The 13,532-nt window shown below is 41.3% G+C and overlaps 1 protein-coding gene across 4 annotated transcripts in view; it reads right to left on the bottom strand.

The window, feature by feature from the left end:
* Cdk12 (Cyclin-dependent kinase 12) overlaps nt 1–13,325 on the bottom strand; it is a 50,940-nt gene extending 37,615 nt beyond the window's left edge. The window contains exons 1-5 of one of the 4 annotated variants that reach the window (XM_076204382.1): nt 12,999–13,325; nt 4,000–5,808; nt 3,238–3,881; nt 2,752–2,997; nt 516–706 (exon numbers count right to left, since the gene is read on the bottom strand). In XM_076204382.1, the coding sequence (XP_076060497.1) occupies nt 516–706; nt 2,752–2,997; nt 3,238–3,881; nt 4,000–5,711 (2,793 nt within the window). In that variant the 5' untranslated portion in view covers nt 5,712–5,808; nt 12,999–13,325. Of the gene's footprint in view, nt 1–515; nt 707–2,751; nt 2,998–3,237; nt 3,882–3,999; nt 5,809–12,759; nt 12,893–12,998 lie in introns of those variants that run through there. The other 3 variants (XM_076204384.1, XM_076204383.1, XM_076204385.1) reach the window with 3 other exon arrangements.
* Nucleotides 13,326–13,532: the final 207 nt, after the last annotated feature.

Below are 13,532 nucleotides of genomic sequence, written 5' to 3'. Positions count from 1 at the left end.
ATACATATACCAAGGCTTTTTCCCCCTTACAAGGGAGGTAGCCAAAAAGGAAAAGGCATAAAATCATTCCCACCCATTCCATCCCTGAATACACTCCACACCCCTCCACCCTGCCTCTCATCTTAGCACCTCCTGGATGACAGGTCATCCCTGCACCTTGTCCACTGCCCTGGGTCAGAAGCAGTGTAGCAAGACACAGCACATCCACAGCAAGGCCGCTTCATTAAATCGGTGACCCCCCCTCTCCGTCCTCCCATGCATAAAGGATAAGACAGGGAGAAATTCCTTCAGGCTGCGTCAAAATTAGCTCACACATACTACCTCCCGCCCATTCCACCTCATGCATCACAGTGCATAACCTAAATTAAGCTCACCTCAATTAACCTTGCTTTATTAATTAATGTATCTACCATTATTATTATAATTTCTTTTTTGGTGATGAGACTTCTACTTTAAAACTATAATCCATATCACAAGAGAATACCTTACCTGTCTACAAAAATTACAATACTTACATGTCGAAAATCTATTGCGTCCTGTTTGTCTGTGACTATTTCCTTGAGATTAACTATGTTCTTGTGATTAAGCTGCTTGAGAATCTTTATCTCTCTGACGGCAGTGATAGGGAAGCCTTCCTTTTCATTTTCTAGTCTGACTTTCTTTAAGGCAACCATCTCATACTCTCCTCTCCCTTTCTTAAGCTCATCTGAAATTGAAATGTGTGCTAACCTCTCACATGAAAACAAAAAGTCCAGTTCAACTGAAACTCTGAATACCACAAACAACTACATAACAATTCTGTATCTGTTCAACAGGAGTCATTCACTGAAGCATTAGTAAACTTCAGTGGTTGGTATCCATTGATTTGTTCTACCCCAAACACTTACAAAGACATGCAAAATACGTGTCTTTGCTTAAGTATTTATGGGTATAAAGATAGTCTTTATCTCCTGGGTTATGAATCAAAACTTTGTCAAGGTGCTTTACATTATTATTTTTCACATTCTCCCTATGAAAGTGATTGACAGTCCTGTCAACAATGGTATGGCTATCTAGCCTCAAATACAATTTCAAATATAACATTACTTAACTTAAGGGGGTCGTCGCGCTCGAAAACGAACTTCGTCAATTATGATCGGAAGTTCGCGAATTGTTAATATGTTATATATACATATACTGAGATGTTCACCACCAATTTTCATATCATTTGGTTGAAAAACAATGAAGTTATTAGTAAAAAACAGTTTTTGACCAATTACAAAAGTTCTATCTCCTCACTTATCCATTGACTGAGCATGCTGAAATAAATTCCACAAATGCTCCATAGCAATACCTAAAAAATCATTGTGGCGTTTTTGGAATTTCCTCTTAGTTTAGGAGAAAGAATTTTTTTTTTGAAACGTGTCATATTTTTTTTCAAAATGCAATATATCAACTTCTATCATGAAAAAAAAAAATCCCCACAATAAAAAGTTTGCAAATTTATTCAGCTTTCAAATGATCCAAACCCCATTAAAATCGCCCGAGTAGTTACGGAGGAGATAGAAAAAATGTAGAGAAAAGGGTAGTTTTGAGATATTGAGCTTTGAAGTTCAAAATACATTTCCTTGCATTTTTTTGTATTTCTCATTTCGATTTTTTTCTCTGCGCCAATCTTCATGAATTCTATGTCATTCACATGTTATTATAAAGTGTAGCTGGTACCTGATCCCCCGTTTTACGAGGTATCAGGAGGTCAGAAGGCGAGGGTTTCAGGAAGTGACGTCTCTCATTGTCTCCAGGTTTGCTTAATAAAACCCCCCGGCTTGAAATCGGAGCTGAAAGATAGTTAGATAGAGATAGATAGACTTTATTTGGCAATGAATCAACGTTTTTGTCTTGTTCAAGTGCTTTTGTAATGATGGAATTGACTCTAACCAAGTGAGAAAGAAGATTATGTGTCCTTCCAAAGTTATGATCAATGACAGTCGCTTTTGTGATGAAAAAAAGCACACGGAGCGTCATTTGTAGTCTCGTGATGTATGAAACGTATGCTCGATGGTTGCGGTGGCGTCATGTGAGAAACGAGGATAAGGGGGGCGGAGGAAGGGTTAACACATGTCCCGCTTCGCGCGTCGCGGGCTGGCGCAGCAGCAGCACTGTTCAAGGTCATTGCTATGAGTCGTCACCAGTATCTCAATGATTTTATTCAGTTTCTTAGCTTTCATGAAACACACGCTTCTTCTTCGAATGTTTAGGCATTCTTGAAATGATTATAGCTTCAAATAAAAGTAAATAAAAGTTCTATATATCTATCTATCTCCAAGGAACGAGAATTCGATTTCTCTCCACAATGATTCGCTCAACTTACGTACCGAGTGAACAGATCGCAGACTAGGATGTGTTTCCAAGTAGTCTATATTAGTAAATAACAAAATACAACGCATTTGTGCCATTTTTATTGCGATGAAATAACTTAATCGAACATTTGTGCAGCGAAAGTGTACTAGAAAGTGGGGGTGGAGGGCAGAAAAATAGCCATAACTCCTTTATTTTTTGGTATTTCGCTGAAATATTTCAGGACTGGCTTGCCAAAGGCCACTAGATGACAGGGAATTTTTTCGAATATTTCGATTTTTTTTCGGAAATTTATCGCGACGACCCCCTTAAGTTTTCAGGTATGCTAAAAATCAAATATATACAGATTATCATGCAGTCCTCAGCTGGTCTTGAAAATTGAAGAAAGAAGAAGAAATCACCCATAATACATACTTTTCTTTTCATCTGGCCTCGCTTTATACACTTGACCATATGTTCCTTCTCCAATCTGTGCTATGATGTCAAACACATCAACACATCGTTCACTCCAGTCATCTAAATTACTTCGATCTGTCCGCCTCTTGTTGAGAATTTTTGGTCTTTTGTGAACTGGTCTTGGTTTAGGTGGGCCACTTCGTGTTACAGCTGGAGAAGTTATTGTTTCATCATCTGGAGACAAGTCCTCAATGCCTTCAATCACTGCAAAGATATATAACTCATTAATACAGGAAAAAGAATTCCTACTATATTTCAATACCTTTTTTGAAACAAATCCTATCCTACTTAAAATCAACTCTGATGGAATTACATGGGGGTGACAAGTAGGTTCTGGATAGGTATGGGGTGGGGTGGGTGGTGTATGCTTTGACTCAGCTACCACTTTATAATGGGGATAATCTATTTATGTGTAACTACACTTTAAATGAAAAGGTTACTCACTAGGTGGCATAGGAAGATCTTTAGTAATACTAAGGCGACCTCCAGAAACAGGTGGTTTGGAATCTTGTGGAGTACTGGGTGATGTTGGGGAGTTGATTTCCACTAAATCTATCCCAGGAGGCATAGGTAAACGGGTTAACATGGTTATTTTCCTGAAATCTATTTTGCTAGGTTCTGGAGTATGTGGACCACTTGACGTTCGGGTCATCGAGTCCGACTGATTGGACGTTTCATCAGGTACAATAGACGACGAGCTATTTGCAACAACTTTGGCAGCACCATTTGGTACATAAGAGGAAGGCGCACCACTTGGCACTGCAACTGGTCCACTCGGAGTATTAGGTCCACTCGAAACAACCTCAGGTTCCACATTTTCCTTGCCTTTTTCTGGCTTAACAACTTCTTCTCTTGGTGCATTTATATTTAACTGTTTCATCCTCTCCCTATTCTTACGACTTTTGACTAATTCTGCAAAAAGACTGGTAGAACTCATATTGGCTTCCTGTGTTAAACGGTTTGATGGATGTGGGCTTGGAGGTGGTGGGGTCCGACGAGGACTGGAACGATTCCTAGAAGATCTATGATGTCGTTCAGCTCTTCTCACGCGTCCACTTGGACTTCTGCTAGGTGATTTTCTCCCTCGTCTACAAAAGAAAAAGAAAAATGAAGACAAATAAACAAAAAATAATATCTAGACTTATATTAAATCATTATATCCAAAATATCTCTATATTTTGCATTACCCTAAATCCCTTTTACTACCTGGGTGATGCTCCTCTGCTTCTACTTCTGCTTCGACTTCTAGTTCTGCTCCTGCTCTTCCAATGTGAATAGTGCTCTCGATCCTTATCTTTTCTCTTTTTCTTCTTTTCTTCCTTCCTCATAGAGGAAGATGGAATACTGTGATACCTGCTGTGTGCTGGACTGGGAGGAGTGTTTCTGAGGTCAACAATGGGTACTGGACTCCGACTCCTAGACCTTCTTTTGCTGCCATACGGGGGCGGGGTGTGTCCACGATAGGTTGAAGATCGAGGAGGAGTGTTACCTCGATGTGGTGGACTGTTAGGTCTTCTATGGTTTGGTGGCGGTGGTGATGCAGGTTTACGTGGGCTTATCTGATGTCTTGTAGCTCTTTCAAACATTTTACTGCTGGAAGAGGCTACTGAAGGACTGTGATGCCTGCCACGATGTCTTGTAGGACTGGGGCTGTGTGGAGGTGTTCGATGTGGTGTCCTTGGGGGTGGTGTTCTGCGTGGGGGAGTTCTACTTGCTGGTGAATGATGTGGTGGAGGTGTACGGTGGGGTGGCGTTCTATGAAGTGAACGTTCTTGGGACTTGTGGCGAATGTGTGAGGATGAGGGATGAGGTGAAATTCTTCTCTGATGATGGGAGCCCTCCCTGACGGTGACAGTGACAGGGGACATAATCACATCTTCACTGTGAGAGCTAAGAGGGCTGCCGCCTTCATCTCCCCGACTTCGGGACTTGGAGCCCATCTGTCGAGAATTATGACTAGGAGCATACCTGTGGGAGGTTTTAACCAAAGTATTTTCTGATGCATCATCAGAAGAAATAGGACTTCCATCAGGCACTATGGACTCACTGTCTGCACCAGGACTTTCACTACGGGCCTTATGTTTATTTTTCTTCTTCTTCTTCTTGTGTAAAGGAGGACTGTGGGATCTTTCTGATCGTTTATGCTTTTTCTCATGTTTTCTCTTCTTATCTTTTTTATGATCTTTCTTCCTTGGCCTTCCTCTGTCTCTACTTGAATCTGAAGGTGTTCTTGACCGGTGAAAGTCATCCCTAGAACGATAATATTCCCCCCTTGAGTCCAATGTCCTTCGGTCTGGGGACATGACCACTGGATATGGAACAAGGGAGCGGGGAGTGTAAGAGGTAGTTGTGGACAGAGGTGATGGGTGATGAGGCAACGGGGAGTGCTGTACTTCCCCGTCACTGAGATTATCTGGCACCTGTGGCTCTCCGGACCGAGGAGGAGTGTGCCGCAGACTGTAGCCTGGACTGTGTCTGCTGCTTCTCGAGTAGCCTGGACTTGCTGCTGCCCTTAGACTATGTGAACCACTTGAGTGTAAGTGTGGATGTTTGGTGAAGTGTGGGCTGGCTGAGGGATGGTGGTTGGGACTGTGGCCGGGGCTGTCCGTAATTTCTCCAGCCTCAGGCTCTGAGAACTCCTCAGAACTCACATCGGAGTACTCTACCAAGGCCTTGATAGTGTCTCGCTGTGAGTCCCTGGAATGACTACTACTGCCGCCTTTTGGCTGGGGGTCTCTCTGCAATTCCTTTGGGTGCTCAGCCTCAGTCTTCCTTACAGCCTTGGGACTGGGAGGAGGTTGGCTGGACTGACGGGGAGCTGCATCCTGGGATTGCTCATCATGCGAGTCCTCTTGATCACCATCGGAGAGAGAAGAAAAGCTCTCGTCAGATTCTATGGTCTCATGGATGGTCGGCATGTCCCTGGTCACAACCGCCCACCGCAACAACCATAACCACACAAGCCCATGGTCTGGCTAGCACCACTCCACCTCTATTCCATCACACACTCCTCAACTGAAAAGAAAACAGGAAATTGTTCTAAAACTTCAACTACCAAATTATTACACTCATATATTATATCAATAAATCAATCAAGTTATCCATTCACTTTGTTCTTTGAAATGCTTAAGCATTGTTATTTATTCAATATATCTGAAGACTAGGTACCATGGTGGCTAAGCAGAGTAAGGCACCAGCATCTGGTTGCAAGAAGCTAAATGGATCATAGTTTGTCCTAGAGTCAATACATGGAGAGAGTAAGGGCATACTGTCTTAAATCTCTGACCTCTGACAAAAGCAGGGTGAATAATGGTTGGAAAAATAGAGGAAAAGGTAGTATCATGTTTTCAGAAATTTTAATGTACAAGTTTGTTTGTGGTAGCTATATATAAATATACTGGTCAATTGCTGTCAGAATCCCTTATGAAACATTCCTCAGAGCAAAAAATTAGAACAAGTAGCATACTAGTCACTAAACTATCCAACTACACACAAGTTATTGGAAACTATCATTTCATTTTCCACCAGCCCTGTCTGGTTTAGCATAATTTTTCCGTCACAATGTTTTACTTGAAAGACCAGTACAGTATATCCTAATACAATATTTGTGAAAAATCTTATATTTTGTGATCGCATATTTATATCTTATGGGAAAATATAAATATTTTACTATTCATTTCAAACAAATTTCAGTATCCTCAAACTCTCACATTCTGAAACACCAGAGTCCCAAAAGAGCCAATCATTAAGGGTGGGAATTGGGATGAGGGTGGGGGTTAGGGGTTGGACTGTATCAAGACTTAGAAGAATGTTAAAGGGCTAGAATGCATTTAACTGAAGGAGTTATGTAACTTGTGAATTCTGAAGACTAACACTGGGAGATGTACTGTTTGAAAGTTAGTGTAAAAATAATAAACTTTGAGCCACATGGCAAAAAATTAGTCTTGGGAAAAGGAGAGATGACTGTTGTCCCTACTTATGCAACAGATTTCAATGCTTCAATGACAGGAAATAAGTTTTGGAGATGATGTGATCCACAATGAGGAAACTGAAGAATACAAGCTGTTAATATTAAGAAATGAATGGAAATTGAATGAGAGCATTTAACCTGCAGGCACCACTGAAAGACAACCCAAGCTACCACTTATGAACTTTACATAACTGAGGACCATTATGACCTCAGAAGTAAAATTAACATCAACAGTCCTGTGCCATGGTATCACATCTGAAACACGCATAGATAGGCTTCCACTAAATAGGCCCTGGATTCAAGTTATTCAATCCCCTTTGATCAACTTTCATGCCTACACTCAAATAATTTTTACAACTCCTGGGAAGTTGTAAATTTCCAAAACCCCAGAGTACTTGAGGGTTGTTTATCTTTAAATGCCAATATTTGGGGCTTTTGCTGATTCTAACAAATTTAAGCTAACCTAACCAAACCTAACTTAAATTATCATTATTGTTGTGGTGATTTATCTTTACAAGCTCATTTCTATGGTCGCTACTCTTTACAAGCAAATTTGTGGGGTAACTTATCTTTACATATGGGTACTCTGGGGTTGCTGATCTTTATCATGTCCCTATTCCTTATACTGCAATTTTTTTTTTTTTTTTTTTTTTTTGAGGAGAAGAGAAGGAGAAGGAGGAGGAGGAGGAAGAGGAGGAGGAGGAGAAGAAGAAAATAATATATATATATATATATATAACATAAAATAAATAATTATATACATTAAAGGAGCATCACTATGGGTTTGTATATATTGACTCATGAGAAAGCATATATTTACCTAGTTGTATTTTACGGGAAGGGGAGCTATGCTCGTGGTGTCCCTGTGTGTGTGTTTGTATTTACCTAGTTGTATTTTATGGGAAGGGGAGCTATGCTCGTGTGTATTTACCTAGTTGTATTATACAGGAAGGGAGCTATGCTCGTGGTAACCTGTCTTTGTATCTCTCAGCATCAAGTTTTTTCTTAAAATCTTGAATAGTGTTTGCACACACTGTTTCTTTGTCTAATTTGTTCCAAGTATCTATCACTGTGTGGAAAGCTATTTTTTTCAGATCTCTTCTGTAATCATATTTTTTTTAGTTTCTTTTCATGTCCTCTTGTTTTTCCATTGTCCATTTCAATAAACCATTCTTATCTAAGATTTCCATTCCCTTCATAATTCTATAGATAGTTAGTAGGTCTCCTCTTTCCCTTCTTTGTTCCAGAGTTGGTAATTCTAATTTGGACAGTCTGTGTGTGTGTGTGTGTTTACCTAACAGTATGCAGGAAAAGAGCCATGCTCATTGGGTCCTATCTCCTATTCTCTTTTCTATCAATACCTAGACTTCAATTCATGTACAGTTCCAACTTAATCTAATCCTTGATTTCTAATTGGTCACCATTATTTTCCCAGATAAGAGCTCATGTATGACCTGATTTATAGGTAAGGCTGTGATCTTGCACCCCCCCCCCCCAACTCCTAGGCCAGCAGAGTTTGAGTGCCAGCTCACAGTGCAGTGATGCTAAAATTTTCAGCCCTAAACCAAGATTCAAACTCAGATAAAAAATTAGTGGTCGAGGACTATACCACCACACCACTGAACTGCATGCGTGCACATGTAAGCGTGCGTATTTTGGTGGCATTAACCTGTACCTCTATCTTTGGCAGAATTATGGAAGTGGGAGTAGAGAAAAAAGTTAAGAATGATCATATCTTTGGGTCAAGATTCATCTACAATCATAAACAAAAGCTGTATGACTGGTCTATAGGGAAGACATTAGTCCCCAAAATATTGACTGTATAAAACCATATGTACAACAGATTGGGGAATGGGGTGATGGGAATTGAGCAATTGCTATAATGTGCCTGGGATAAAGGCTCTAAACCAAAAGACTGAAACCCAGTGTGATACCCCAAAAGCAAGTTCCTCTTGCTCTGGTTTACATTTACTATGCCTACACTGGTGAAGAGGGTTAGCTTCTGTTTCTTGTGATATTTTCCATTTCCCTTTATTAAAGCTTGTAGGTTAATCTGGAGTGTCATAAATATTGCACGAGTTACATTACTCATTGTAACCATTTTGTGTGGCTTCAAAGGTTGATAAATGGGCTCATTCTAGTTTCTGAATATCTCGGGGGGGGGGGGGAATATGGAACTCCAAAGGTATGTGAGAAACAAAGAAGGTAACGCAGCACTGGAAGAAGAAATGATAAGATTAACTAAAAACTTGGTAATACAGCCTGGAGGGAGTGAGGGTACAGGAGAGTGGGTGGAGGGGAGGGAGAGATTTGGGAGGGAGGGGGATGGGGAAGAGAGGAAAGAGAGGAGGAAGAGGAAGAGGAGGAGGGATAGAAAGAAGAGGGGGAGAGGGAAAGAAGAGGGGGAGAGGGAGAGAAGAGGAGGAGAGGGAGAGAAGAGGAGGAGAGGGAGAGAAGAGGAGGAGAGGGAGAGAAGAGGAGGAGAGTGAGAGAAGAGGGGGAGGAGGGAGGGAGGGAGAGAAGAGGGGGAGGAGGGAGGGAGGGAGGGAGAGAAGAGGGGGAGGAGGGAGGGAGGGAGGGAGGGAGGGAGGGAGGGAGGGAGAGGGGAGGAGGGAGGGAGAGAAGAGGGGAAGGAGAGTGAGAAGAAGGGAAGGAGAGAGAGAGAATAAAGGCGAGGAGGAAGAGAGGAGATGGGAGGAGGGAGACAGGAGAGGGAGGAGGGAGAGAGGAGAGAAGAGAGAGAGGGAGGGGAGAAGGGGGGAAAGATGAGGAGGGGAGGAGGGAGAGGTGTAGGGGAGGAGAGGTGTAGGGGAGGAGAGGGGGAGGGAAGGGAGGGGGAGGGAGAGGTGTAGGGGAGGAGAGGGGGAGGGAAGGGAGGGGGAGGGAGAGGTGTAGGGGAGGAGAGGGGGAGGGAAGGGAGGGGGAGGGAAGGGAGGGAGAGGACAGGAAGGGTGGGAAGAGAGGGAAGAAAGGGGAAGAGGAAGAAAGGGGAAGAGGAAGTAAGGAGCAAGATGGAGTAAGGTGATAAAGGAGTTGGAATAGAGATGTACGTAAATAGATAGGTAGGTAGGAAGGTAGGAGAGAACGGGAGTAAGGAGTTGGAACAGATGTATGTAGGTGGTAGGTAGGTAGGGGCAGAGGGATAGGAAGGAGGAGGGGGAGAGGGATAGGAAGGAGGGAAGGAGAGGGGACAGGAAAGGTGGGGAGGATAAGGAAAGGGAGGAAGTAGAGGAGGGAGAGAGGACAGAGAGAAGGAAGGAAGGAGATGAGGGAAGAAGAGGGTGATAGGAGAGGGAGTAAGAGCAGAGGAGGGAGGGAGGAAGGGAGGGAGAAAGGGAAAAGGGAGGAGGGAACACAAAGGAAGAACAAACAACAGCAGGCCTACTGGCCCTATAAGGGAGAAGGGAGGAAGGAGACGGGAGGAAAGGAGACAGGAGGATGGGAGATAGATGGAAGGGAGGGAGGGACAGAGGGAGGAGAGAGAAAAAGAGGGAGGGAAGAGAGCAAAAAGGAGGGAGGAGATAAAGAAGGTAGCAGGGGAGAAGGGTGGGGAGAGAGAAGAGACAGGGAGGAAGGAGAAATGAGAGAAGGTTAGGAGAGGAAAGAAAGAAGAAAGAGAGGAGAGGGAGAGGAATAAGAAGAAAGAGGGGAGGGCAAGAAGGGAAAGTGAGATATGGAACAAACCATGTTGAGTGGTGGATAGGTTGAAGAGGAAAAACACCAGTACATAATACCTATGGAAACATGGGTGATTTTATTCAAAGAACATTTACTTATGCATTTAATGCATGAAAGGGTCCTGGATAACAAAGAGGAATACCTATTTACAAAGGAAGAACTGATAAAACTGTAAAAATTATACAGTAGAAGAGTAAGCCTATTACACATTCCAGACAAGTCTATGGACACAATAATGGAGAAATTAGAGGAATACAAGGCAAGGGAAGGGTGGAGATTTGTCATTCAAGTACCAGGTATTTACTTTCAGGCTAATTTGAAAATATTTTGGGGAAATGGGTGAGGTATTCTTGTGTTCAATTTATAAGGTTTATGGCACTCTTAGGTATTCTTGTGCTTATTAATAGCATTAGACTGGGTGGGAAATTTTGAATAATGGATGATGTTGAACAAGGACATTGCAAACAGGCTGTTGTTCGCAGAGAATGGCACATCATGCAGGACGTATGGCATATACATGTATGCAGAGGTTATGGACAAGGAGTTTTGGCTTAAACTGGGGTGAGAGACATTTCAAATTATGGATGAGGCCACGAAGAATCTACATGGAGTACTGGAAAGGTTAACAGTAAACTAAGTGTTCCAATAATATGGTGTCAATGGGTTACAATAAAGAATGTGTTCAATACAATACCCCCATATATATATTTTATATTTATATATATATATATATATAAATATATATATATATGCATGTATCTGGGGAAAAATAAATGGAAACGCAAAGCTTAAGTTAGGTACGAGTACTGCAAAGAAAAATAGAGGACCCCATGAGCTTTGTTTCCTCTCACACAAATTTGAGGTTAGGTATAATCAATTGGAGAGTACAAGACATGACCAATGAGCATTGCCCCTTTCCTACACACTACAATTTGGTATATACTGAAAGGCTTTTCCCTTTATAATAGGGGGTGACCAAGTAAGAATACCCACCCAACCCATAAATTTCAAAACCCATTTTACAGCCTTCCTATCTTAGTACCATGTTCCCCGTTTTTGCTTTCAAAGAAAGCGGAAGTCACCATCAAATCAAGAATTCCCTTGAAGCAAGTATTGCGCATACCATTATCTGACAGTTACAAGAAGCCCATGATCATCCCCACCAAAAATGCAATTTCTTTTCAGCAACACAGTACTTTAACCTTCTCTCCTCAGACATTAAGCTATCCTGCCTAACTTTAAAAATTGTGAACCTTGTGTTCACATCAACCATTCTAAGGCAAACATTTCTACCACTCTAGTAAGCAAGTGCAGTATTAAGTAAACTATTCCCCTACATATTTGACATGCAAATACTGTGTACTAAGTCACAACTTTATGAAATGAAGTATTTCGGGATGGTACACACTCCTAATCCTACTATATTCTCGGCAAATTACTTTTGGCATGCCAGCAAACAAAACATTTGCACTTCATTCAGTCACTATCAAACTCTGAATTTTACCACAAACTGACATATTATGAATATTACAATCTATGGTTATTTTCCACTGAAAACAATTCCATTAGAAACATGATAATTACCAAATGCAGATAAGTAAAATAATACCCAATATTAGGAAACTGTATAATACCCTGTATTTTACCTACTCAATTTTATATTTCCATTTATTTTCTTCACAGTCATATAGTCACTTTGTGCTTTTACTATAATTTACATGAACGGATAAAATAATAATTACATTCCTACTGTTCCTTCTGGCAATACTTTTATCAAACATTTTACTTAATTTGACGATTCCACTGTTTTGTCATTTGTAATAACCCAATTTCCATTATTTTCCACTGGGTCACTAAAAATAAAAAAAGTCAAAATTCACAAGCTGTAGCCATTACACTATGCTATGGCTTAATGCTACCAAAATCCAGCCTGCAATATATGAAAATTCAGCACAAAATATAGAGGTAAACCTAATTACCATCAACGGCAATTCTTCCCGACTACTAACCACAAAATATTTCCAGATTCCACACATATGAAGTATTATCTACAAGGAAAGCAATACAATTGCTACTCAGGATACTCGTTACATACGACACGTACAGATACTGAACGTAACTATATTTATGCAGACATTGTACTAATGCCTTGTATACACAGGTACATAATTCACTTCATTCCCTAAAAACTGATGAACACTGGAGAAATACTGATGGCCGACTCGTATTTCGATACATGGTCTGGCTTTCCTGAGCTTGGAAACGGCTGAATTTGCCCTCTACAACACTAAGGCTGCCCAACCAATAACAGGACCTACCTTTCCATACACTTCGTACTGCGACCACTACACTTACAATGGTCAAAACAACTGATAACTAAAATAAAGTTTACGGACAAAACGGGGGGACGACTGCATTAACAAGGGCTGATCCTAGAGGCTGTGTTCTGGTGGTTAGGGTTACGGGAATTTCGGGGATCTAGCTGCCATTTTGTTATGCTCAGTTGCATCCTCCCACAAGAAAATGGGAATTATTGCGAAGCTTTCGTATTTCTTACCTTTTGAAGAACTTCTTTTGGCGACTTTATACACCCTAGACGACAGGTATACGACGTACCTTGCAGATATATGAGAACGGATCTCTACCATTTAATGGCGACGGCAACTGAAGATCAGAGCCGACGCTCGAATACAGTCTTCTCGACAATCTTCCCTTATCTCGGGGCTGATATACCCTTTAGTTAAGTATACTAATTTTGAGATGATGCTTATTAGGTATATGTTAGAATTTAAGTTGGATGTCTACTCTATCATCTGAAATTATTGGATAATAAAAGCACGGCCTCCGGACCCAAAACGACGGGAGCCTGTGCAAACGTGTATGACGTCATATTCAGCTGGCAATAAAGACAGGGAGTGGGAATCGCGGGTTGTTTGAACTCTGACAAGAGTTGACCTGTCAAAGCGATCCAAAAATATAGGTTTATTTATACAGGAGTATATCATACCTAAATAAGATATATCTTTAAAGTCATTTGGTGTTCTCTGCCGATTTATTGATCAAAATTGCAAGTATCATTACAAGACTTTTT

The sequence above is a fragment of the Oratosquilla oratoria genome, chromosome 21 (assembly GCF_046742065.1).
Source record: "Oratosquilla oratoria isolate Oo_2021 chromosome 21, ASM4674206v1, whole genome shotgun sequence".
Lineage (NCBI taxonomy): Eukaryota > Metazoa > Arthropoda > Malacostraca > Stomatopoda > Squillidae > Oratosquilla > Oratosquilla oratoria.
This window is presented reverse-complemented; position numbering and strand designations above follow the sequence as displayed.